General features: G+C 39.8%; 1 protein-coding gene across 2 annotated transcripts in view; it reads left to right on the forward strand.

Moving 5' to 3' along the window:
- The first annotated feature begins 7,379 nt into the window (after positions 1–7,379).
- LOC145448128 (axonemal dynein light chain domain-containing protein 1-like) overlaps positions 7,380–27,450 on the forward strand; it is a 37,210-nt gene continuing 17,139 nt past the window's right edge. For both annotated transcript variants that reach the window (XM_080326452.1, XM_080326453.1), the window contains exons 1-11: positions 7,380–7,610; positions 14,546–14,694; positions 18,390–18,602; positions 20,365–20,547; positions 22,835–22,984; positions 24,570–24,656; positions 24,723–24,835; positions 25,477–25,561; positions 25,654–25,794; positions 26,801–26,964; positions 27,029–27,123. In XM_080326452.1, the coding sequence (XP_080182578.1) occupies positions 7,526–7,610; positions 14,546–14,694; positions 18,390–18,602; positions 20,365–20,547; positions 22,835–22,984; positions 24,570–24,656; positions 24,723–24,835; positions 25,477–25,561; positions 25,654–25,794; positions 26,801–26,964; positions 27,029–27,123 (1,465 nt within the window). In that variant the 5' untranslated portion in view covers positions 7,380–7,525. The remainder of the gene's footprint in view (positions 7,611–14,545; positions 14,695–18,389; positions 18,603–20,364; positions 20,548–22,834; positions 22,985–24,569; positions 24,657–24,722; positions 24,836–25,476; positions 25,562–25,653; positions 25,795–26,800; positions 26,965–27,028; positions 27,124–27,450) is intronic.

Below are 27,450 nucleotides of genomic sequence, written 5' to 3' on the forward strand. Positions count from 1 at the left end.
ATCGCTTTCATTAAACACACAACTCCATAAAAGTATTTACTTTCTACAACATAGACATTCCGATGCAGTCAAGAAATATTTTTATTAATCAAAATCATCGATTTCTGTTCACGGCGTTAGTGTGTGCATGTCATACCTGTGGGTCCCGTATTAAAATGGACACGACACGACTGAATGTAAGGGGGTAGAAGTCTATCGCATCGATTTACATGTGGTCTTCGCTACGGTTTCAAAAAAACGAATCATCTATTTTGCATTGGTCGAGACTGAGCGAACCAGTTACATGTATTCGCGGTAATGATTTTGCTTGTCATATGCGAATGATAGGGTTGCTACTCCGACAAATCAACATACAACAATCTTCTGACGATCATAATAGCAATTTCATTTTCCGCCCCCTTCGTAACTGTATACGCACGAAAAGTATATTGTACAACTCGGCAACTACGTTTAACAAGACCAATCACACTAAACATACGATACCTACCCGAGTAAAATTACCATTTTCACCTGGAGGTCAGCCGTTACCTGGATAAAAAATACCATTGTCCTTTGGAGATTTATCGTTTACCCAGTGTATCAATACATTTTCTCTTGGGGGTCTATCGTTTCCTAGAGTAACAAACCCCTTTTCCTTTGGAAATCTATTTTTTTTCCTGGGTAACAAACCTTTTTCACTTGGAAATATATTTTTTCTCTGGGTAACAAACAATTTTCACTTGGAAATATATTTTTTCTCCGGGTAACAAACCTTTTTCGCTTGGAAAGATATTTTCCCTGAGCAACAAACCATTTTCACTCGGTGGTCCGTCGTTTACCTGAGTAAAAATATCTTTTTCCTATGGAGATCCGGCGTTTACCCAGTGTAACAATACATTTTCACTTGGAAAAATACTTTTACCTAGAGTAACTAATCATTTTCTCCTGGGTAACAAACCCTTTTCGTCTGGAAACTATCATTTACCTGAGTACCAATACCGTTTTTCACTTGGAAATCTATCTTTCCCTAAGTAACAATATCATTTTCGTTTTGAAAACTGACAACCACACCAGACAATTTGATATTTTTGTATATTGTTACAACGGACAGTGACAAAATATACACCAACAACGACTCCGATACATTTGTCTAATCAAATATTCACTTGCTCTGATGCATCCCATCAAAATCATTGGTTACTCACATACAATAACAATGAGCTGTTGTACATCGACATGTATGTTTTCGGAATTGGCGAATAAAGGGGTTTCCGATATGTCCGTGATGTCCGGGTTCGTGCTTTGGATTTTCCAGGGTCAAAATGTCTAAATAAAACACCTCCTCGACTTTGGTAACTGGTTGATACACGGATAATGGTATTCGAAAAACGGATGAATTTATGTTCCCCATCGCGCTAACAACTCCGGGTTACTTGCGAGTTTCCTCAGGTCTGTTTACTATATTGTGTCTTTACTGATCAATACATGTCGCTCCAGTCAGCCGAAACCGGATCACTAATATGAATGAGAAAGTGTGTGGGGGCCTGATCCGGATATTCACTCATGAACCAACGACCAATATTCAAGTAAACATGTTACAGACCGTGTTTTGTCTCCATGAAAAATACCAATGCATACACCATCACATACAAGTAACGTCACGATTGTTCACAAGTATTCGCGTAAACGAGGTGTACATACAATGTGTCGGTGTACAAACATTATGGAAAACAAATCCATGTTCTCAAGTCTCATCATGCGACGACTCGGTACATTCAATGTGGGCATAGATGACTTGGAGACAGGTACGAAAATATTTCCCCTTGGGCTCAAGCTCGCCCCCCAATTGGGGGATTTGGGGTGCGGCAGTTGCGGTCCTGCACACGGCATGACCCTTTATGAGAAGATATGCGCCGGGCGGGACAGTTTTCATTTATTGCTGTATAGTTACTTCATGACTTGCGGAGAAAGCTGTCACCACTCAAAAGATCACCCAGACTCATGATCGTAGCCAGAAAACTTTTTTTTGTGGGGGAGGGGGGAAATCGCATGGGACCTTACATCCTTCCATGGGCAATTTCATCACTACCCATTATACATGCGATTCTTAGACGCACACACCCACCCTATGGAAGCTTCCAGTTCCAAGTATAGCTTGTATTAGGAGATCGATTGACGGACGAGCCCAAATCGGTGACATTAAGTGATGAAAAATCGGTGTGAATTGTTTTAAATAAATGAATGAATTTGATCAATAATATCGGTGCATGTATATGAGCAAGTGGTGTCCATTCTGAATAATTACTTAGTTGAAGCAGGGTTGTTTAGTAACCTCTGGTAATGATTGACGCTACTTTAAAGATTGGAATCGCTGATACATATCAGACCAAATTAAAAAATATCCTTGGATCAAACTCGTGCGATTTCAAATTAGCACTTTTTAACAACGGGAGGTGGCGATATTTTCCAGTGTCAGTCGTATTTATGTCTTCGTCTGTCCCGGAACGGAAATTGCCGGAACTAATAGTCCCCTCATACTGAACTAAAACCCCTAGACTCAATCAACCCAACGACCTCGGGCTATTCAAGTGTATCTACTGGTACTGTTGTATTCTCATAATTGAGAATGCAGCTAAACTTAATTATGATTATTTTCGGAATTTCTTTAATCAAGACATCTATGGACTCTAAATCGCGCGATGCGCGAAGAAAATTTTTAGGTTGCGTTCATCTGCCCCAATATACTGTAATATTTATTGATTTTAGGAAAATTTTCCAAAAATTTTGGGGGGGGGGGCGATCGCCCCTTTCGCCCCTCCCTGGCTACGCCACTGTACACAAACTCCCTTTGTTGACAAAGCTTGGGCTTACGTATGTTGATAAAGGTACACAGATGTAAGTGTGAGCGGCCCCTCTCAATGGCACGAAATCTGTCGTCTCGTTAATTTTTCGCACAGGCGGTATTATCCAACAGATACTGGCCAATGGCAGAATTTATGGCCTTCGAACGCTCAGCGTCAAGCTTGAGTGGATGAGTCAAGGGTGACCTTATTCATCAACCGTGATGCACGTGATATGATGAATCTAGGAACATGCGGGTTTATGCGTTCCTGTAAACACTTTGATGTTCTTCCTACGTAACCACAATCAAAGTGGCACTTAAATTCGTGCACTACATTACTTTGTTGAAATGCAGGAAGCACGTCTTCACGTGTTGAAGAGAGCAGTTGCGTTGTCGTAAAAATCACGTTAGTTTTCACTGAGTCGTAACACTTATTGACTGCAGAAATCAACTTGCAATTTAGCGCGAATCTATTGCATAAAACATAATATATAACCTTTTAGAACTTCAGGCTAGGATATTCACTTTGACAATAACAGAAACGAGCGACATCAAGGCTATTTACGTATGGGGTTTGTTCTTGTGCTAAACGAGCAAGTGAAGACGGATAATAATTATTATTCCTCGAAATATATATTATGTAAAGCACATTAAAATAACATTTCCATTTACATGTACTTTTCATGAAAAAACACTAGATTCGCAGAATTTTGATAAAAATACACTAGAACTTTAGGTCAAGTCAAATACATTCAATCTAAGAACACTAGGAGTGGCACCACTGGTCCTGAAACCAGGCCAATTTTCTTCATTCTTATTCCGACTTGTAGCATTAGCATCCCAAATCACACTACTGCGATCGGATAGAGTGGTGACCAAATTCCAGTCGCTCCGTCGCTGCTAAGTATCAGAAAATCAACGCAGTATGGCTCACTTCTTGGCTTTTATTAGACACCGCTTACACGGATGAGATGGCGAGGAGGAGCCGAGATAAACCTCCAAATGTCGCTGTTAGTCATCCGAGTCTTGAGTCAGATGACTTGGTGCGAGTCATACGCAATGACTGGAATACAAGTCGAGTCAATACATAGATAGCCTACTCAAGTCGAGTCGAGTCAACAAAAAAATGACGACTCGACACAGCATAAATGCATATTTTTCTTCAGCTTTTGCTTCACTTACCGTGCTAACAAGTAAACAAAACAGTTAGCACGATATATACGCAGCCCACTACTATACTTTGAAGTGGTTTTTTGATATCGACTTTTTCCTCTCACCGTCTCAAACTCGTTCTCGCTATGTCAAATCGTGAATTAGCTTAATGATTACATAGGCGCTGTAGGCTATGTAGATTGAAAACAAGTTTTTCAATACACACGCGAAACGATTTGACGTGATAGGCTCGTCGCTCCAAATAATATGCAATAAGTTATTATCTAAAATAACTCCAAAATTATGAGTAAGTAGTAACGTATAATGATTATATGCGTGATCTGACCTTCACAAATCCACAATTATGGTGATTAGGCGATAACATCAAAGTAATCGAAGACATTGTCGTTGTAGGCTCTGACGTCAACACTTAAATTTTGTTTGTAGAAATGCTGAAGGCAATTCGTTGGGTGCATTTAGTGAGGCATGAATCACTCGACGGAAGAATATCTTATACTTTTATGCATTCGGTGATTTTGTGTAATTAGTGTAGGGCAGGTAGGCTCTTCGCGATTCATTATTACTGGGTTGTTGACGTACCTGATTCTGAGTGCATGATCAGAAGGATTCGGTATGCAGCTTGCACTTTGCTGTGCTCATCGTCGATTTGACATCCTACTGCTGCCCGTTACATCGCATTGTACATTATGTATACTTGTTAATCCTGTGGATATATACGGCTGTCGATTCATCAGAAAATCATGACTAGTGTCATTGCCGCCCTGGCTGTGATACAGCTGATACTTGAGTGATGCAGCTAATACCTGAGTGATACACCTATGATACAGCTGCATATCCACAGGTTCCCCGACTTTTGTGAGTGAAAAGTTGTCACCCAGCGGCACGAGAAAGCTTTGTAAAACGACTGTAAACCAGCTCGTTTTTTCGCTCAAAATCATTGTATGTGATCCTGTGATCCATTCTTCAACAAATTAATTCATACTGTGTCACTTCAATCTGGCTCAGACCTAAATGAGGTTGAGGATGTCATGGACAAGGCAATGAGACACTTGAATAACATCTTGTCTCACAATTTTGCAAAGTTTGCATTGCATGAGAAGCAAAAAAAGTCCTCCAAATTTTCCAAAAGTTTGCGAGATGGCTTGAAAAAAAAATGAACAATATGCTCTTTTAGTATGGTAGTTTTTTCTCTCTGTGGCAAATGCTGCCTATCCACATTGAGGTTCCCTACCTAAAAAAGGAAACCAATGCGTTGGTCGAAACCTTGACGAGGTGCATTGGCTTACTACTAATGTCGACCGGCAGACGTCATCCTGTGTTCTTGGCAATGGCGAGTTCCCTTCAAGTGCGATTTTGCACAATCAAGGAATAAGCTCGGGCTATTGTGAGTCGAGCTCGAGCAGAACATTAACATTACACAAGGCTCTTGTTCTAGTTATCAGGGCCGTAACAGCACTTCGTCAGCCCCCCCCCCAAAAAAAAAACGTTGGTAATGGGCCCCTCATAGGGTGATAAACCGAACTTCTAGGGGGCTTCGCCTCCCAGACCCCCCATTGGCTATACGCTGTGTACCGCTACTCATCATGTGTTCACCGTCCGTTTAGTGGGGCAGCTTTGGACGTCCACACGCGCGAAGCGCAAAAAATTTCAAAATGCATGATTTAATCGGTCAATATGATCACGAATTGAATATATATTGTTATCAATTTTTATCCTCTCTCTGCCCACGTAATCAGATTTAACGGTAAACCTGAGTGAGGTGTGTTTGAAATGGTAGAACCCCTCAATAATAGTTGAACATCTTCGTGCGTATACCCGTTCGCAGGAACGAAACAGCACTTGGGTCTTGGGCTCCCATAGGGTGATAAACCGCCCCCCCCCCCATCAAGTTGTTCGCTTTTGTCACGAAATAAGGCCACAGTTTAGTGAGCCAGCGCGAAGCGCGAAAATATTCGATAATTCATGATAAAATCGGTCAATAATATTGGGAATTGCATATATATTGCTATCAATTTCTTGTTTTCTCTGTTCACGTTGTCAGATTTACCGGTAGAGCTGAATGAGGTGGCTTGGAAACTGTAGGGCCCGTAGATAATAATTTAATATATTCGGGCGGGCGGCCCCGTTGGTATGACTTCGTTTCATGATGTCATTTCGTGATCTCCTGTCTGTTATATCAAAAAATACAGAATCGCCCAAATGTACTAGACGCACGCGATTTCAAATTGGTATTTCTTTACGGGCATACAATTTTTCCCTGCGGAATGGTATTTGTCTTCTGAGGTTCAGATTGCCAAGACAGGAACATTCGGCGCCAGTCATTTAGGCGCCTATGGAAAATTAAACCTATATGCATTTTGCATATATAACGAAGTTTTCGGTCAGCGTAAGCGGGCAGTCCTTTTTGGCCCAGGTTTTCTTGATGCCGATCGTTCTGGCACACTTCTTGGAGTCGCATGTAACATGTTCTAAAACTTTAAATGTCTCGCCGATATGTCCATTTCGATAAATCTTGTGTATTTTGTCTTGGGGAAGAGTAGGCTACCAAATAACTGAGAAAGTTGGCAATTTGAAATCACACGCAGCGCGAAAATTTTTTGAAGAAGTTGCATAAATTTTTGAAAAATACTCAATAATTTATGCTAATTCGCGAAATAATTTTGGGCCCCCTTCGAGCTCGCCCCCCCCCCCAATTGGGGGTTTGTGGTGCGGCAGTTACGGTTCTGCTAGTCATACTCAAGTTTCTGCGGTTATCGGACAGGCATTATATAAGACTACAAGACAGTTGCAATATTATTTGTTATATTCATACTCGTGTTTCTGCAGTTAATATAAGACGTATTTTCAATCAACGATATTGTGAATTGCATATCGGTATAGTTCAAGATCTTTCCACTTGTTCACTTTGTAGTATTCTTCAGTCCTTCTTTCCATGAATTCATCTCACAGCCAATGCACACGAACCACATATTCTATACCTTCTGTCATTATATTCATATACGTAGCAAACTCTACAAAGGATCAAAGCCACAATATCACATCAATCTCGTGAGAAATGTAACATAGGCTACACAGTATTATTCACTAGTCATAACGACTCGCCACCGGTACCTAAATGTTGAACTGTCTAACTAATTCCGACGCAACTTCAAGAAATACACGACGAATCGCCTTGAACGCCATTGAAACAAGCACTGAGCTATCCTGTTTTGGGTGGATCCATCTGACCGTGACCATTCTGCCGGCTAACAATGGGAGAACAATCGAGTCGTCACTCCAGTCATACTCCTTCCTGCTTCCAACCCTGATTCGGATGATTGCGTCGTTGCTATGGTTTTTGAATTTTGATTGACAGGTTCGTGAGTATATGCAACGATGTGCTAAAGCAGCTTTAGTAAAGCTAGTGTAGTCAACGCTGGTAGAACTGAATGCACTGCCGTAGTTTAAACCAGCACTAAATACAACGCTTACCTGTACCACTAGTGAAGAGATAGATGAATGTATTAGAAATAAAATACTTATGGATGCACGATGGCGGTGGATGTAGCTTCAGAGAAATATAATGTCAACGTCGCTAATGCTGAAAAATCCCTCGAAGTTGGCAGTAAGTCCCGAGGTACGTATCACGATTTATGGTTTATTCTATCATTCACAGTGCTGCGGTAATTTGGTAAGACTCGGTAATATTATTTACAGTAGTTCATAGCTAAAAGGGCTCACTATGATCTGTTTAATACGGTATCCTATACTAAACCAGTGTTTCTTAACCTGGGCTCCAGCGCCTCCGATTTGAATTTTAAAGGGGGGTAGGAATGCTCAGAGGGCGTTATGGGGATTGCTGAATGGATGTAGTATCCCAGTGGAAGATGAAGTAACGATATATGATAATATAGTAGAACAATACTTCAATATTTCCCTGAGCTCTCATTGCAAATTAATATTCGACAAAATCTCTCAAATGTAAAAACATTTGTCACGCTTGGCTTGCAATGTTTGCAGCATGTTTTCACATAAGCAATGGTGAATTAAAATTGAGGTAAAATGAATTGCGCGTACTTTAGATCGATTATCTCGTTGAAAAACTTCCATGACGCTAGCTCGGGTCATTTGCCACAGTGTGTCAAAATCAAAGAGAGAGGCAGTGCACGACTTTTGAGAGTGAGAGAGTCATTAGGTCGTGGGTTCTATCCCAGACCGCAGGCGCGTAGCCAGCCGAGAAGAGGCCCAAAGGGGTATGCTTCGTCAACAAAGGATGTTCAGAATGATACCCGATTTATCGGGCTAACTGTATGCACAAATGCTTCTACTACAAGAATCAGATAATCTCGCTTGTGTTGACAACTCTATACGCAGATACATAGCTCTGTTATATTAAAATATAACGCCAGTGTCGTATGCTACGATCGATAGCAGCCGTAGTACGTCTCTTCGTAGGCGCGCCTCTAATTACTGAGTGGGAGTTACGACATCGACAACACGCGCAGGCAGATCATTACAATCAACGCAGCAGCGGTAGATCTTATACTTTCCCATTCAGATAAGTAGCGGCCTCGACTCAATATGGTACCATAACCAGATTCACGAATATTAATATATGCAGTCGGAATCTGATATATCTTGATAACTTGTGACATGATTCAGTTCGATGTAACGCCCGCCCGACATTCCGATCTTTTTTATTTTGGCCCGTAACTCATCCACATAACCCAGTTGTATTATCACGATATAGCACCACAACTGGTAAGCTGAGATAACAGCAGAAACAGACATAACTTGCCCTTAATTACCGTACCATAAGTGAGCAGTGTGATCAAGTTACAATACAGCCAGAGATATTGCCATTTCGCACTGACATACGAACGCGACCTGGAGTCGGGTATCATAAAATATTTCACAAATGATAATGTCAAACGCGGGATCTCTTATTTATTGATGAAATTGGGGATGAATTAGCTCCGCTTGGTTGTTGGAGTAACGACTGCCCGCCTTGCTAATCGTTACTCCGCCTTCAACACATCTCCTGATTGTCATGGTTTAATATTCACGCAAATATACCTTCGCCTTTGCTATGAATTGTTCACAGATCGTTTCTGCGGATCTGGATCAATTCAAATTATGCACCATGAATTTTGTTTCAACATAATATTGTTCGCTAAATTAATATAGCATTTTTGTCATGTTCTTGGGATGGTAAAGAGTAAAGGCCAATGTGCGCGAAAGTGTGATGCAATCGTTAATGTCAGTAGCTCGTCTCAGGCTCTTAATCGAAAAAGCATTTCATAATTCGATTACGATGCAAAAGTGATAATTGAGGATTATCCAGGACTATATCGTCTCGCTATTACCACATCACATATAATATTTATAGAACTGTAATACATAGCTAATCGCTAAGGGACCTAATTTTTCGCGCCTTCGATGCGTCTGTGATTGTTTTTTTTTGGCTGAATGTGTGAAAGCAGGACAAGAGACACCACAGCACTAAAAGGCGGGCAGTCGTTACTCACGGAACCGGTTGTATAAAATTAATTCATTTATCAAACAGATTCCGCATTGGGCATTTGACTAAAACACGGCAAGATATCAAGCCGAGTCGCCAATTTATTTGTAACGCGAAATAGCGAGATCTGCCGCTGTGTTGTAACCAGACATGGGGTGATTACTTCACGAATGTAATCGATTGCGATTACGATTACTTGTGAATCCCGCGATTACGATTACAGCCAAATCAGGAAGTAGTCGATTACGATTACGATTACTTTTCAAAAGTAATCACGATTACTCACGATTACATTTGTTTTGCTTCTTGGAACTAATTTCAGAAGAGATATTGGAAGACAATATAAATAAGGCTTGCGATGAAAAGGTCTAATGAGATAACAACTTTCTTTACAAATCATACGTCATTTGCTTGTTACGTCATAATGCACCCATTGCCCACCTTTATGCAGGACAATTCGTCGCACCCAACGATTTGCATTCTTGCCAGGTCCGTAACTACCACACCCCAAACTCCCCAATAGGACCGGGAGCGAGCTCTAAGGGGACTCAGAAGTATTTCGGAAATCAACATATTTTCAAGACAGTTAATTAGCCTGAAAATTTTCTTCGAGCTGCGGGATTTAATGTCTCTAAATAGCTTGATTTTGAAATGCATACCTCACCCCCTCAGGAAAAAAGCATGCATGACTTATAGGAATGGGCATTTCGGTGGCGGTCATCACCCCGCCACGACACGCCAAAAGACGTATGCAATTTCGGCCAACATGCAACTCCACAAAGTGTGCTACCAAAGAATGGCCTTGGCAAAAACGTTGGGTATGTGTCCATTGTCAGTAGCCGCGCTCTGTGGGCGTGACGAATAGTCCGTCCTTCCAATCTGAGCCCCAACAATTCAAATGCCACGCGGGGCACTTACAGAGGAATGAAGTCATGACAATTTGTGTGTGCGTCTCACGAAAGTTTTTCCTTTAGTTTGCCACGTTTGGGCGACTACAGTATCTTTTGATTATATAAAAGACGGGAGGTCAGGAATTAACAACATACAATAATGAAATTATAACAACATACCAGATGCTATAATTATGAATTACTTGCCCCCAGCTCTACCGGTAAATCTGAATGAATAGCAATATAATGCAATTACCAATATTATTGACGAAATTCAGTTATCAACTTGAAAACTGACCCCCCTATGGGGCCCCAATACCAAGGGTTGTAATGACTCGAGTCATGACTCGGCTCGAGTCGCGATTTTTTGGTGACTGGACTTGACTCGAGTAATTTTTTGTGTTGACTCGACTTGTACTCGAGTCATTTTGCATGACTCGAACCAAGTCATATAAATAGAAACTAACGGCCAAGACATACATTCCATGCAACTTCGAAGAATAGTAAAGTTACCACATTATTTGTATTTCGTCTATCAGTCATGATACTTGGAAATAGGGCCGTAAACTGTGAAAACTGATGAAAATTACTATATTATGAATACGAGCCATTCTATATCACTCGAGCAGAGTTGAAAAAGTGGGTTGAAACGGATTGATCAGAATACTGATCTGTGAACATAACGACTTGGACTCGTATCCGAGTAAAAAAATATGACTCGGACTCGACCCTATACCAGCTGACTTGGACTCGGACTTGACTCGGGGTGAATTGAAAATGACTCGACTTGACTCGAGTCAAAACTATAAAAGTGAGATTGACTTGTGACTCGGAACATTGTAACTTGGTTATACAACCTTACCAATACCAACGTTTGGAGTGGGGGATGAATTGCTGTTTTGGTCCTGATTGTACCTACAACACACGCTAACATGGTGTATAAGCGGATGGCTATGGAGACAGGTATAAATGTCGAGTGAAGAATTGTGAAATAACGATTGGCGCCCGTTTCAAGTAGTCATATGAGAATAAGATAAAGTGAACTTGAAATTCTACCTTCCACTTAATACGGATACTGCAAGCTGCCGTTATGCCGTTACGAGAAACGGCAAAAAACGGCTCGTTTATGATATATAAACGCAGCTGTTGATTTTAACCATCGTAATGTTTTATTTGACGAGTACAAAACTTCAAATCTTTGTCGGGTGTACGTACAATACATACGTGTACTACATAGATAGGCCTACTGCTCGCCAAGCAGCAACGGTCAAACTGCGTTTAGCTATAAGCACAACAAACATCAATACATAAGTTAGTATTTGAAACTAGGCAGAGTGGTGATTATTATATTGCTGCGAGGTAGTGGCGTCTGGAGTGTATTGATAACCTGATACACAGCATGGCTTACACTGTGTTAACAATCACACAACAATGTACATCGAACATATATTTACTACGTGTTGATACTTCGTACGCAAGGACGAGCAAAGCTAATACTTCTGACGTAATAATGAGCAGTGGCGTTTGAAAATCAACCGCTTGCACTATCAATAACCTGGTATAATATCTCTTCCTTGTTCACGAATGTTCGGTTATGTCATATTCATTCTACAAATAAAAAGCAATCGTTATTTCACAAAGAAATCGATTAGATATGTGAAGTAGTCGATTACGATTACGATTACTTTGGATTTTTTTCGAATGTAATCGATTGCGATTACGATTACTTGAAAATGCTGTAATCGTCGTAATCGATTACGATTACTAATCGCGATTACCCCATGTCTGGTTGTAACATGACACCTAAAGTATTCTCGTTATCACAGACGAGAGAAGAATCGGAGAAAAAGGGTATATTGGCATTGATCGTTCAGTGAAAACTAGGGTTAGTTCGGATATCAATAATTTTCACTATCTAACCGGTTACCGGATAATAACTGCTAAGTGAGACAATCGATTTCATGAGGTCTGCATGTAAAACGGATCGCAAAATCATTACACAGTGTTATTGCAGAGTACCTACCTACACGAGCAGTATGAGCGAATACGAGAAAAACCACGCAAATTTAATGTTCATTGCTTCTGCAACGCGCTTTTTATAAAGCACAGATGCATCAATTGTGGCATCCTGTAGCCGGGACCGGAATTTTGTAGCAAAGAGTCCACGTTCATTGAATGCTTTTTGAGCTTCCACGGAAGTGGGCTGAATAGCAAGCAGCGCTTCGTAGAGGTTGGCAGGTCGTATCCCGGAAACTTCAACGACTTTACATTCCTTTTGACCATTCTTATGTTTCGGTTTGGAGTACTAGAAGGACGACTAGCTGATACCAGAATTGATGCCGACATGATACCTCGCTCACATTCTCGTGATCAGGCAGCCAGCCGAAAATGTAGGGCGGTTGAAATAAAATGAGGGGGTTTCGATTTTTTTTCGAATTAATTATCCGTGGAAATGAATTACGCTTGCACGCACGCACATTTTTGCGAACATTCGATGTCATTCAGTTTCGCGGTGTCACTCTCAGAATTACTAATCAGAATACACTTAACGGCATATCATCACCAAACCATCGACAGATAGGAGCCAACACGTGCTAGGTCCGAGACGCGATGGTTAGGCCAGCGATGATATCTTTCGTAGGCCTATTGCAGATGCGATTGTGTAGGTAGGTCAGCGATAATATCGTGAGCACCAATCCAATGCAGATGCGATTGTGCAGGCCAGCTATGGAATAGTGTGCTCATTGCACAGGGCCTATTGCAGATGCGATTCTTCAATCCAGCGCAACTATAGGTTTGTTGAAGACGCAATAAATCAGGCCAGAGACGATAGCCGAGCGTGCGGCAATCAATGACCTAATTTAACGATCTTCTCAGCAGAAGATCGCGTCACATTGTGCAATGTGCACGGACGCATCTCACTAATTGGCAACACGCTTCACGCTAATCGGCCGCTCAACACTGATTACGACTTATTCAAGCTTACTAAAAAGTGTAAAAGGCATCAGCAACGATTCTTTTTTATCCGGTTAACCGGCAGAATTATATCTGGATATCAGATGGTAAAAATACCTGCGGTTAACCGTTATCCGGATAATCCAACCCTAGTGAAAACGCTCACCTTGCATCAATTAAGAATGCGGGATTATGCCATGAAATATTACCTCTAGATTTGCGATTCAAAAAGGAGGGTATTGTAGTTTGGAAAGGGGGTGTTTGGACACCCGAAACACCCCCTGCCTACGGCGCTGCCCGGCCTGGTCAGACCAAAGACCTGATCAGTACAACTGGTGTCTGTGGCTGCCCCGCTTGGGGCTCAGTCGGAGTCGAATTGGTGGCATAGGGCGCACATAACTTTCTGTTTAACTAATTAATTATTTCATGCAGGAACCCCTTCTGTCACGGCCAACTTACCACCGAAAACAAGTTCCACTGTTTCCAGTCTGTGCGCTCAGCATTATGGAGATATCATGGAATGGTGGTGCAAAGCCTTACTAGCCTCTTTTTATCTGTACCCTCTTTCTCCAGCGGCATATGGACATCATGCACTCATGGCATGCATATACACTAGGGCTGTTCAAAAAGAACGTTTTTTCCTGAATCTTGCTGGCTACTTGATTAAATCGTCAGGTTGCCTTAAAAAACGACACACAACAAATTTGAATTCATTCCAACCGATTTTCGCGGGTTTTGTACAGTTTGAAAATTCTGAATTTGCCCAAAACTGCAAAAAAAAATTTTTTCCAAATTTTCTGTCAACCCCATGAAATTGCTGGGCTGTCTTCAAAAACTATGCAAAACAAATTTGACTCAATTCCAAGCCGTAGAAGCGGAGTTATGTCAGTTTTTCTTTGATAATTCCAGGATTATCCTTGATCGGTGGATAATCCAAGAATTATCAAATAAAAACTGAAATAATTCCACTTCTATGGCTTGGAATTGAGTCAAATTTGCTTTGCATAGTTTTTGAAGACAGCCCAAGAATTTCATGGGGTTGGCAGAAAAATTTGAATTAGATTTTTATATTCGTCGTTTCACTACTGATATCCTGTTTTGATGTCATTTCCTTTTTAGTGCGCTCAGTATCACCAGCCTATCCTTTTACTGCAATGCCACACGCATTTTGGAGATGTAAGCTAAAAGTGCATCTTCCATTCTCAGGAAAGAAAGACAAAGACGACAGCATGTATAGCGATATGATACCAGAAGACCTTCTTTTTGCTCTTACCGAAGTCAACAGCATTCTAAAAGCAAAAGAGGAAGAATTAGGGCCTGTGAAAACGTTGAAAACGCCTAAAGAATTGAGAGTGGTAATTACTTATACATATATACTTGTAGTGAGTGAACGAATCATCTGTGGCAAAAACTGTCGATCACAAAGACTTTTTCCACAATATGCTGTATTAAAGCTAATTTTAGGTATCACTTCCAAACATTCCTGAATATCGTGTATGCCAAACCCAAATAGGTTGACAAGCAATTGAGTAACCCAGTGGTTCTCAACCTTGTTGACCATGTGGACCAGTGAATATTCAGAATTCAATATGAACTCTAAATCAGCGGTCCCCAACCTTTTTCAACCCATTGTCCCCTTATCAATCTCGACACAAATTTTCGCCCCTTCATATTTACGGATCCGAAAAAGAGGAGGTACAGCCTATTCTGGATATTTATTCGCTTAACTCTGATCACTGGTGAATTTACTAAAAAAAGTTGCTCGGTTTCCGCATCCACTTTTCGTTGAGTTGTCATTTCTTCGCGTCATAATATGCAGAACAAGATGTCTTCACGTTCGATTAAATATATCTCACTGAACGTTCTAACTTTTCCACGTTATCTCCCGTCTACGTCGTGAAACACTGCGCTAAATTAAAATACAACAAATGTTTTCAAATTCAATTCAGTATTGGAAACTTCAGTTAACGCTGCCTTTTTGATGTTAGATATTCATATTTGCATTCATTGGAGTTTCTGCTAGCTAGGCGCAGCTCGTGAAGTCCTGTAAAACACCACTAACTTGATTGTGAATGTTCAATAACCTTTGAAAAAAATGAAACTTTTGCTGTTTGCTATAGCTTCTATTATTCCCTTGGTTTATTAGCAATTTTTATCAATTCAATACACCACAAAAATTGTGATACCATGAAAAGATAGGAAGGTGTCGAAATGACTTGGAGTAAAATTCAGACACCCACCTGGGCCTAGGCCAGGGGCGGGCAACTTCTGCAGTCGGCGGGCCGGATATAGGAAAATTAAGTACTTGGAGGGCCGGATTGCTGAATCCATGCATTATTCGCTCATTATTCCACATATACAAGGAATAAATCGTATTACATGAATGTATTTTAACTACAGCAACGCCATTTCAAAGCCATTTCTCGCCGATAATGACGAAAACAATGTGGATTTGAGAACAGCATTGTCACACAACCTCCGCCATGTCTGCTTCTCTCTGATCAATTAACACACGGTGCAGTCCATAATTAAGATTTCCAGGCGTTGGATGAGCCTGGTACCCCAAATTTACCCATATTTCAATTCGTTAGGGTTGAATGCTGGTAAATGCCGATAATGCAATTCTTGCTACAACTAACTTACGCGTAAGCTCTAGTCTCGCACACTGCGCATGCGCACACACGTATGTAACATAGGGCCATAGGGGTGCTCACAAAAATGACTTTTTTCTCAAATTTTACTATGGCTACTTGATAAAATTGTTAGCTTTTGGAATTGAATAAAAGAGTATTTATGGTGGTCAACTCTTCAATTATTTATCATGGTTACCTTCATTACTATTTTATTTGAATCCAAATTTTTCGACGGCAATAGTAACTCCGCCCCCACTTGTTGGAATAGGGTCAAATTTGCAGAACATCGTTTCTATAGACAACCTAAAACTTTCATGGGGTGAACAGAAAATGTTTGAAAATTTTTTCTTATAATTTTTATATAATAAATAGTAATGCGGCTAAATGGTTGGAACTGAACCAAATTTGGTGTGTAGGCCTAGATTAGGTAACCTAACAATTTTATCAAGTAGCCAGTACAATTTGAGAAAAAAAAGTCATTTATGAACACCACTAATGTAATAACTAGGGCGATTTTTTTTTTGACATCTCAAAAAAAGTCAAAATAAGGTCAAAATTGTAGCGTTACGTCAAAAAACGTCAAAATTGTTTACAACTAGGCAAAATTTTTTGAAACCTGCATTTCATTTGTATCGTTTGACATTTCACAGCTTGTAGCCTACTTTATAGGCCTACTGTGCAGACGGCGCATAGTCTGCTCATCGTGAATCATAAACAAGGTCAAATGAAAAAAATAGGTTGACACTTGACACGGTGTTACACTCAACGTATCGCAATATCCTAAGTGAAGCAAGACTGCGTGGGCATTGCATGGTTCTTATATCTTTATGAAAAATTGAGATTTACACCATTGTCAAAATGAAGCAACACGGTGTGTCACCAGCAGTGTACGCACGCACAACTTCAGTGTTGTCAGCCTACAGCTGCTACAGTTGAACGTTCTTTCTCCATTCTTCTTGTTGTTGTTTGTACATTCATGGTGTTTGTCGACTGTAATGGTCATTTACACCAGGCCGATATTCCTTATTTTCGATTCCGTATCCGCCGAGTATCTACCAACTTGTAGCACGGCCCACTTCTATGCTTTTTGTAAGACATCGCTTACGCGGATGAGATGGCGAGGAGGAACCTAGATAAACCTTCAACACTTGGGTAGGAATTCTGGATTAGACCTCAGTCGGACTAGAAACCACAACCAAATGGTGTTGTAGCTGTGAATTATCCCACTATACGCTATCTCGCCACATCTCCATTCTTGGCAAGTTACTTAGTAAAGACAGGCACTTTTTTCAGTGACATCTAGAACTACATATCTAGATATCCCGCCGAGAATGTAGGAAAGTATCTTTCGTTGTACTACAACAAATTTTAATCATTTTCTTCATAGTAGGCTACGTCATGTACTGGAATTCATCATAGGGACAGTTTTTGTTAAAATAATATTTTTTCATGTAAAAATTTGTCAGTTTTTGAGTCAAAAAAGTTTTTTCACGGAAACTACTTCGTAAGGACAGACAGTTCAAACCAGAAATGAGGATAAGTAGTACAATTCTAAAAATTTTTGGGAAAACACCTAATTTGCATACGTTAGGTCAAAATTTGGTCAAAATTTATTTTTCTAAGGTCAATAAATGTCAAAATTTCGATTTTTCAGGTCAAAATATTTCGTTTATTAGGTCAAAAAAAAATCGCCCTAGTAATAACGTACAGTCACTAAAATTAGACGTTTGAGCAAGTATATAGTGGGGAATCTCGGCAGACTGGGGCCGCAGGCCACATTATCATGTAAGACGGGAAACTGTCCGCGGTCCGGACAAAATCCCGTCGCGGGCCGGATCTGGCCCACGGGTCGTATGTTGCCCGTCCCTGGCTTAGGCGATGTAAAGAGGAGGCATGCACACTGAATGAAAAGTAAAAGAAGATATTATAGAAAAGCAAGCGACAAAAATGAGGTGGCATGTGACGGAAGGCGAGATCGATAGGTCAGGTCGTGGTCCGGTAGGCTAATCTTGAGGACGGACTAGTATTCATTATAATATGAATGTCGCATAATTTCACTGTCAGAATTTAACCAAATTTGTTTAAAAGTCTCCGTAGCTTTCACATATAACTTGTAGGAAACGTGTTTAGGGCTACTTTTAAACAGTTTCCTACAACACTTGCACCATTGTGACGTACGTCCAAAGTAGACTCTTCATTACGACATCATGCAGAAAAATAGGCCTACTTTTAAAGCAATTTAAAAGCGGATGTGTTGTTTCTAGATAATGGACAAGCGTCAATCTTCTTGTATTGTGGACTTGAGATATAAAATTGTAATATCTTTATTGGACCGACGGGAAACTTGCCACCGACCCACTGGACTTGACCACTGTGGTACCTCAATTCCATCATTCGATATCTCTATTTTCTTACAGCCATACAGTAAAGGCGCTCCAGATGGCGTATGGCACCATCGCAACAGAAGGCTCATGTACCAGCACTTGACGAAACACCCGAAAAGCGATGGGACAGCCGCCGGTTCCAGAGATATATCGTTTCTGTATGACGTTTCTGCGAATACGAAAAAACCTGTACAAACGCCCGGCCGTTTTGATAAAAGCGGTACAAGGCTGCAAGCATTACAGGAGGTATGCTGGCGAAGTTTTCTTGGTTTGAGGATATTTCTGTCCGATCCAAACACTGCAATGTTGCACTGCAAGGGAAAATAGGAAAAAGAAGCCTACTATTAATGATGTCTAGCAATCATTTGGGCTGGGCACAATCTTGTGAATATACAATAGAATATTCATGTTGAAATGAAGCCGAATATTTTCCGCTGACACTCGTCAGGGTTAATAGTCAGCAGCTAGCAGAGAATCGGAAAGAACACCGTATATCAACATCATTTGAGTAGGATGTCAGTTTACTGATTCATGTCGAGTATTGAGGGTACGAAAATATGCGCCTTCGCAACAAAAGTAATATTTTAAGAACTAAGAACATATTTCCGCCGTTGAAGCTTTGTAACCTCGGTTGACCGTATACTTAAACGAAAAACATGTTGAGAAAGTCCACGGTTATTCAATATTCATGGAGCGACATGTCTGTCAATGGTCACAAATTAGTAACAGTCTAGAAATAGGAATCTATTTTGGATTTTGTGTAACCGACAATATATACCTTAAAGTCGCAATAAAGACACGTATTTGGACTTTCAAAGTCATTGATGATGATGTCATTATAGCTGATGCTTGAATACTCAAGTCAAAGCTCAATACTCGATCAGCCAGATATATACTTTGCTTTGTCCAGCATTATTATTCATTTGAACACCGAAATATGGTGCTAAATAATGTGAAACTGAGATATGAATAATGTAGGGCACACCAAAATGAGAGACACGGGTGATCCTTTAATTAAGGCAATGGGGATTACAAGGTATATTCATAATCAATTAATAACACATTTTCCTCTGATTCAGTGATTATTTCATGTTACTATATTACATACTAGGGTACGGTACCAAATATAATATTACCTCTTCAACTGTTCCATTCATCAGGTCAATTAAACCCCAAACGTCCATTACAGGTACCTGTCATCTCGCTTTACTTGATTACCAATCGTTGCCTGCATATGTTTATTCATTACAGTTCAATTCACGAATATGTCAATTGGCAAGCTGCCCCCATCAGTAATTGGCATTATAGCTTTCGGCGAATTTAGGCGGGTGGGATTCAACGGTGGGTTCTACGGTGTTGATAGAATCAGATTGCAGGGTCCTACGTAATGATTTTTTTTGCAATTGCATTCAAAATCAATAATCAGAAAAGTTTCCGTCATTCAGATTTCCTAAAAGGTACGGTAACCAACAATAATTGTGAAGTCTTTCTGAACAGGTTTTCAAGTCACGTGCCTGTGGTGTGTAGCCTATGATGTTAAAATGATATTCTATCTTTTTGAATCAATTGATGATTGATAATTATGATTACGGTATCCATTTATTTTAATCGTAAATGTTTTACGTATTTGTGATTGAATTTTATTAGATTAGAGAAGAAACATGATACTCCACAATAGATAGGCTTTAATCAACTCACGAAGATAATTAGCAATTGTTGTGTTTACTGAACCACCAAGCTTCAATGGAACTAGATTACAATTTCAATGCACAACATGGATAGTATTAATCGACCTGCATTCTATAATATTTTAGCACTGAGTCTTTTAAAGTAACTGACTGTTTTTCTTTTCGTTCGTTCACCATTCTTTTTTTACTATATCGAGAATTACACTCATTAAAATCATTTGATATTGGCATGGATATTTGAGTTAGCTTCGAATCATGTAACTAAGAGACAAATACATTTTACACTGACAACTCCGTTACATTACCACATTACATTTTAGAAAAAATCGTCACCAAGCAACCTTGCCATTCCCGACTCGATCATTCCCGACGAATATCACATTGTGAAGAGCAAAGCTGTTACAGGTCTTGAATATGCAGACGAAAAACTGACAACCAACCTTGTCGATTACGAGAAGTCATTGAGAGTGTTCCCGTCCTTAAAACCGACGAAAAGATTTGAGGTAAGGAGTGAAAATTGGTGTCTGTTATGAAGACCATTGTGATTAGTCTTTATCTGCTTTTTAGTTTTCAATGATTGATAGCTCTATCTTCCATGTGGAAATGGTAGCCTAAATTGCAGGGTTGTAATGACCAGAGTCATGGCTTGACTCGAGACGCTGGTTTTTGATGACTTGACTTGACTCGAGTCATTTTCAAAAAATACGTAAGCTTCTATGAAACTCTATGGTGATACCGAAGGCCTCGGATTCATAATATACCGTACTCATTTGCAGAGGTGGTCAGTAACGAAGTACTTCTACTTTTTTGAAGTACTCAAGTAGTTTTCATCTACTTCTGGTACTTACTCAAGTAGATCTGATTTTCGCTACTTCTACTTCTACTTCCTAATATTTTGTGATCTACTTACTTACTTGTCGCTATTTCCATTTTGTCAAGTACAAGTAGTTCAACCTTTCAATCAGGAAGATAGCCTGAGGAATTTCGGAGCTGTTTTCACGGAGTATTAACATTTACTTTTCATAAAAGTTTAGTAGAGCCCAGAATTTACGTCGCGCTTCGCGCGCAGTGCATACGGAGTGACCAGTATGATTTCACGAAAGTATCGGTGAATATAATTTAGGTGGAGGGTTGGCGTGGTTCCGTTCACGCCACATTGTCGCCCTTCGCCCATATGAAAAAATTCCTCACAGTATATATGGCTCATCATAACGTTTGAAACTGATGTTTCGTAATGTAGCATTTTCTTGTCATATCGTAATTTAGCTTGTCCATTGTCCATGGCGTGTCCTAATCTGGAAGAGTGGACTATTGACTTTTTTAGTTTTAGAGCTGTTTTAAGAGCTTCTTGGAGGTACAGAACTTCAATATACAATTAAATAGTATATTCATATTGAAATGAACCCGAATATTTTCGGCTGACACTCGTCAGGGGTAATCGTCAGCAACTAGTAGAGAATTGGAAAGAACATTGTATATCAACAATCGTATCACAAAATATGACGTCACCAGCATGAAATTTCGAATAAGAGAGCGTTCAATGTACTATTTTAAGGTGATACACGAACTCCTTTTGTTGACAGAGTTTTGGTTGGTGTATTTTGATAAAAGTTGATTCCAAGGCACACAAATGGAATTGTGAACGGCCTCGACCTACGATTCGAAATCGGTCGTCTCGATAATTATTCGCACAAATCGGATTATCCAACAGATGTTTGCCGATGGCAGAATTAATTGCCTTTGATCGATCAGCATCAATCTTATTCGAAATTTCATGCTGGTGACGTCATATTTTGTGATACGATTGTTGATATACAATGTTCTTTCCAATTCTCTACTAGTTGCTGACGATTACCCCTGACGAGTGTCAGCCGAAAATATTCGGGTTCATTTCAATATGAATATACTATTTAAGAGCTGTTTTAGCATACCACCTTTGAAACTTTCTAGACTAAAAACATGAAATACATCTTCTGCTTTTAGAAGTAGTATTAATAATTCACTTTCTATTCCCAGTATCACATACTTTGAGTTATAATTAATAACAGTTCTTTTGTCTGGATAACATAAATGTTGAAGTATAAAAGCAAGTGCAGTAATGCCTTGTATTTCTGGAAATAATGCTACGCAATATGGAATTTTTACGGTCCGCCATATTTTTTTTAACGTTCAGTAATCACGCAAAGTGTTTACACCGTATCCTATACAACTTCTCCGTATTGCTCTCCGACTAAACTACGGGCCTTATAATATGGGGATGGCGCCATACCATGCTATTTTCCAAAACGTGCTGTTCGATAAAACAGAGGATTAGCATCGCATTTCCTTATCAATACTATCCTTTTCATCCCACGAGGTGGGCGAATGCTTATGCTATCGAAAATTGGATACCTGCTGCTATGCATCAATATGAATCAAGCTCGTCACCTATCACATAGCTCAATTTGCACCTTTTTATAATCCATTCAATCAGGATCGTTTTCACAACTACTTACTTACTCGAGTACTTTTAAAGTCAGAAAATTCTACTTCTACTTCAAGTAGTTTCAGGTTGCTTATGAAAGAAGTACTTCTACTTTTACTTGAGTAGATTTCTTCGTCGCTACTTCTACTTCTACTTGAGTAGCTTTCTTGACTACTTTGACCACCTCTGCTCATTTGTCATATAACCAACACCATGAATTTCTACTCCATTAAAAGTTAATTTCCAATAAAAAAATGATTCAAGTCAGGTCACTGAAAAATTGCTACTCGACCCTGGTAATCACAGAGAACCTCTTATCATCCAAGGTTGTGCAACTCATGAAAACCATGGACGAGATGCTGGCCAAGGCTGGCGTGGACGACGCAGAAACGGAAGTGAAGGGCCCCACGCAAATTCACAATTTGCTCGAACTCATCAAGAAAGAACAGCACATCTACGATGTCGTTTTCCACGAGGTTAGCATCCTTGCCTGCCCCTGCGTCTCTTTCAGTAGCTGGCACTAATGAAGCACTTCTACTTTTTCAAAGTTCTCAAGTAGTTCATAGGTTTTGCATACGACCACGACTCGATTAGTTCTGTTTTCAGACTGCTTCTACTTCTACTTGAACAATTTTTGGGCGGGCAAACTATTTTCACTCTTCAATTCTATGTTACAGTTATTAGGACGAAGTACTACTACTCATTATACTTTGTATTTTGATAGTAGAAAGCTCAGGCTAGTTTGCGTCACAATCATGTGTGATATTGTCATAAGAACCTCGTAAAATGGCCGTTGTATCACAATAACTGAATATATCTTCAAAGATTGTCGGGTCATCCGGAGGGCGATTATTTTTTTACAAAAAAAACGCAAGATTTTGCACTAAAAACGAATATTTTGATATTAAAAAACTGAATTTTGAAATCAAGTAGGCTATTTGTTACACATAACGTTAGAATTGTACTACTTTTCTACATTTCTGGTTGGAACTGTCAGTCCTTACGAAGTAGCTTGGCAAGAATAGAGAAATAACGTTCAGTAGCAGCAGTTCATTGTATACTGCTGCAGTACTAGTGAGAGTGACACCTGTCGCTTTCACATGTCAACTTATTAGTTCCATTCGGGGATTTATAATACGCAATGAGTAGATAATGGGTCATGTAGAACGATAGACCTATAAAGTAGGCTACAAGGTGTAAAATGTCAGATGTTACATTCACGAACAGTGCAACCTCTGTGACACATACGAAATGCAGTTTGCGAAATATATAATTTGACTTTGTAAACAATTATGACAATTTTTTTACCTAACGCTACAATTCTGACAAAATTTTGACTCTATTTGACTTGTCAAGAAATAATTGCCTCAGTCCTCAGTCATTTTGCGTTAGTCGCGAAGGTGCATCTTGCAATTTCAAAAGTAGCGGCCACAGATTAACTGCCCTGTAACCAATGTTCCCTCTAAGCTGTGCAAATGCGCCGCTGACGCGGTCTCTGCGCACAGAAAATCCGAGGTGATGACCTTTTTTTTAGTTGTTACCCACTGCTGTCCAAGGGTCTGCGCAGTGAGTTGGTGAATGTGCGCAGACTCGTCAAAAATTAGAGGGAACATTGCTTGTAACCCCCTCGACCAAATCTGCTTTTATAACGACTTACTCGAGTATTTTTAGCACCTTTCATTTTCTACTTCCGCTAGAAGTGGTTTTGACACATCTTGTAAACGTTTGCTGCTACTCGTAACCATTGAGATTAAGCCGTCTGTATGCCTCGATTATTGAAACTTTTATATTGGCGATGTCATATTTGGTGACACGACTGTTGATATAAAAAGTTCTTTTGATTTCTCGATTAATTGCTGACGATTAGTCCTTACCATTTTCAACCGAAAATGGTCGGGTTTGTTTCACTACGAATATATTATTTAACTGTAAATTGAAGTTCTATACCACCAAGACCCTCTTCAAATACAAATACTGTAACTTCTTCTATTTGAGTAGGAATGCTGACTGCTTTGATCATCTCTGTTCACTTGCAGACACTTTTATCTCATTCTTTTCCAGGTCATTCGACAGTGCAGCATCGAATGCGTCGAGAGAGGTCAGTTACTCTCGGATTTGCGACAAAGATATGCGAATTTACTGAGCAGGGTCTGCACATTCCGGGTTATTTCAGGATCGATTGGTCGTTTGAGTTGGTGATTCGTTGATTTTCAGGTACCGAGGCAGATCAAAAGCTTGCACTCGGAAGTGATGGCGCAAAGGTCGTTGGACCGTAGGCTCACTGACGAGCTGATGCGTTTCAAAGGTTCTATCGGCAATTTAACGAGGTATCTAACATGAAATTAGTCGGTGGCTGTTGCCTGATCAGAGATTATCTAGCAGCAGAAATCTGCCCCCTCTTTAATAAGACAAAGCCAAACTTTGTAGTACATGCCGGTGCAACCTGTAACTTGCACCTTCATCGATAAACCCAATAAAATCTGGTGATATTCTATGATAAGGCGCATTTCTAAAACATTTATGACGCCAACTCATTCAGAAGTATGTTTTAATGTTTTTTATGTTTTAATCCGAATTTGGTTCAACAAAAATTGTGAGTCCGTATTCTGGTTTTCATTTCCTGTCTAAATCCAAATGTATGGTCATCTCTACCACTGTAGTATGCCTACTCTACAATGTAAACATATGGGATGTAGATATCAATATGTTGTATCAAACTTTATTCTATTTATTGCGGCCATAAGAGAACTAAGTTGTAAAAACTGTGTAGTAGACTAAAAATAATAACGCAAGGAAGCTGATCACTAGAGTCGGTACTGTATGTTTGATACAGATATTCATATGCATTTTCATTATGCGGTTACTAGCATTTTTTCATTTGTTTAATTTTATAATTTCATAAAGACTCCAATGCTGTATGGTTATTACTAAATGTAGAATATTCTCAACTTCAACCCTTTACTTTCAGTGAATTGATCGCTGTCCGCGAGCATGACAAGAAAATAACTCAAGAGGCTGAGATCGCACAGGTGGACTTGGCTCGAGCACTCAAGGTAGCTGATGATGATATATATATATATATACCATATACATGTGCATTAACACATGAAGCATCTCATATTCTAAAAAAAACCATACCTTTTAGGAATCACAAAAGAACGCCAACCTTGTCGATGAATACCATGACTTGTACGAGCTGCAACGTAGCCGACTCGAAAATCAAGTATCGCTACTCACTTACGAAAGAGATTTATGGTGCAATGCCGCTTACAGTTTAGCGTTGAAGGTATGGGCTCGTGACTAATAAGGAAATGGCATATATTAGGTAGTATATTGTGGTCCTATCCTGGCTCTAAATGTCGATAAGAAATTATAATTCGGGAATATTACATAACCAACATAATGAGTCTCAGTGCTGAAATGATTTTTTGATGTCAAGTAAGGATTTTCTGATTGGAAATAAGGCTGGACAAAATGGAGAAACCGGGGAAGTTGGTTTCAAGTCGAGTGTTCTTGTATCACTCGCTACGATGTCATAACAGTAACAAAGGCTTAAAGAGTCCAGACAAAGTTATATAGAGAGAGAGAGTCTTTATTTTCATCAAACCAAAATACATAACACACGACAGTGGTGGTGGTACAGAAAATATGCATGCACAGTATTCGGTATTAGATAGGAATGATCGATAAGACCGTGAAGGTCATCTAGTCTGATCACACCAGCATCAAACAGGTACACTTGACTCTAAACAGTCTGACTGTAAAAAATGTTACAATAGTTAAAAAAAAAAAAATAGAAGAAAATTAACGATGGTAGCAAATGATCAATGAAGCAATGATATAGGCCGAAGATCCTGTGCGGAAATGCGAGGGTAGAGATGATAGTAATCGGCCAAGCAAACATAGCAACAATAATGTATATTATTCATGCCCAAGCGTGGACTCGATTCGCATGCTTCACTGTCACTGTGGTTAGCCTAAGTTGCGTTGCTTAAAGAGTAGGAGTTTGTAGCGGACGGCTGACACTCGCCAGGGGTAATTGTCAGTAACTAGAAGAGATTTCAAAAGAACTTAGTATATCACCAGTCGTACAATATTTGCTGATAATGATACATCTTTTGTTATATAGAGTTCTTTTGAAATCTCTGGTTGCTGACGGTTACTACTGATGAGTGTCAGCCGAAATATTCGGGTTTGCTTTAATATGAATATACTATACAATATTATATTGAAGTTCTGTACCTCCAAGAAGCTCTTTGACTACCCTAAACAACACCACTACTTTGTTGCAGATTATATCCGAAAACTCTCTCAGCACGTCGAAGAGATTGCACGTAACGGAAAAAGCATGGCACAAGCTCGCCGTGCATTTCAACGTCATGATCAGCGATCACGACACGGAAAGTCTCGTCGAGCTACAGAACCACGTGGAAACATGGAGGGACCTCATTTTCAAGTACGCCAGTGCTATTTTTAAGCTTCCGACCGGGTTTCCGTTTGATATTTGGTATTGCGTACAGTTTCAATCAAGTCTTGGAAGCGGCGGATAATAAAACGTTGCACGTTCTTAAGAGAGTCAAGGACGACATCCGCCGATGGATATCGGTGTTTGAAGGTAGGAAAGATAGGCATCAATGGGATTGATGGTGCTGGACTTGAATAGCGCTTTCAAATCTGAATTCTCAGTAGTATGCCTTATTAACTGGTACGAGGGAAGCATAACGTAATTGCGTAATAGAAACTCTGACATACACTGTTCTACTCGTGCTAAGTCGTCGCTTTTCTTTTGGTATACAGAGAACGCAATAAAGCTCTTCTCTTTCTCATCAGTCTCTCGGCTTTATCTTGATATTATAAGACAGAATGGCACATTCACAATAAAATTTTGAATCAAATGATACCCTGGTTACCGTGTTCGGATCCTGGGTAGATACCACTTTCA

This window comes from Botryllus schlosseri, chromosome 10, assembly GCF_051294905.1.
Source record: "Botryllus schlosseri isolate E-star chromosome 10, Bs_hap1, whole genome shotgun sequence".
Classification (NCBI taxonomy): Eukaryota; Metazoa; Chordata; class Ascidiacea; order Stolidobranchia; family Styelidae; genus Botryllus; species Botryllus schlosseri.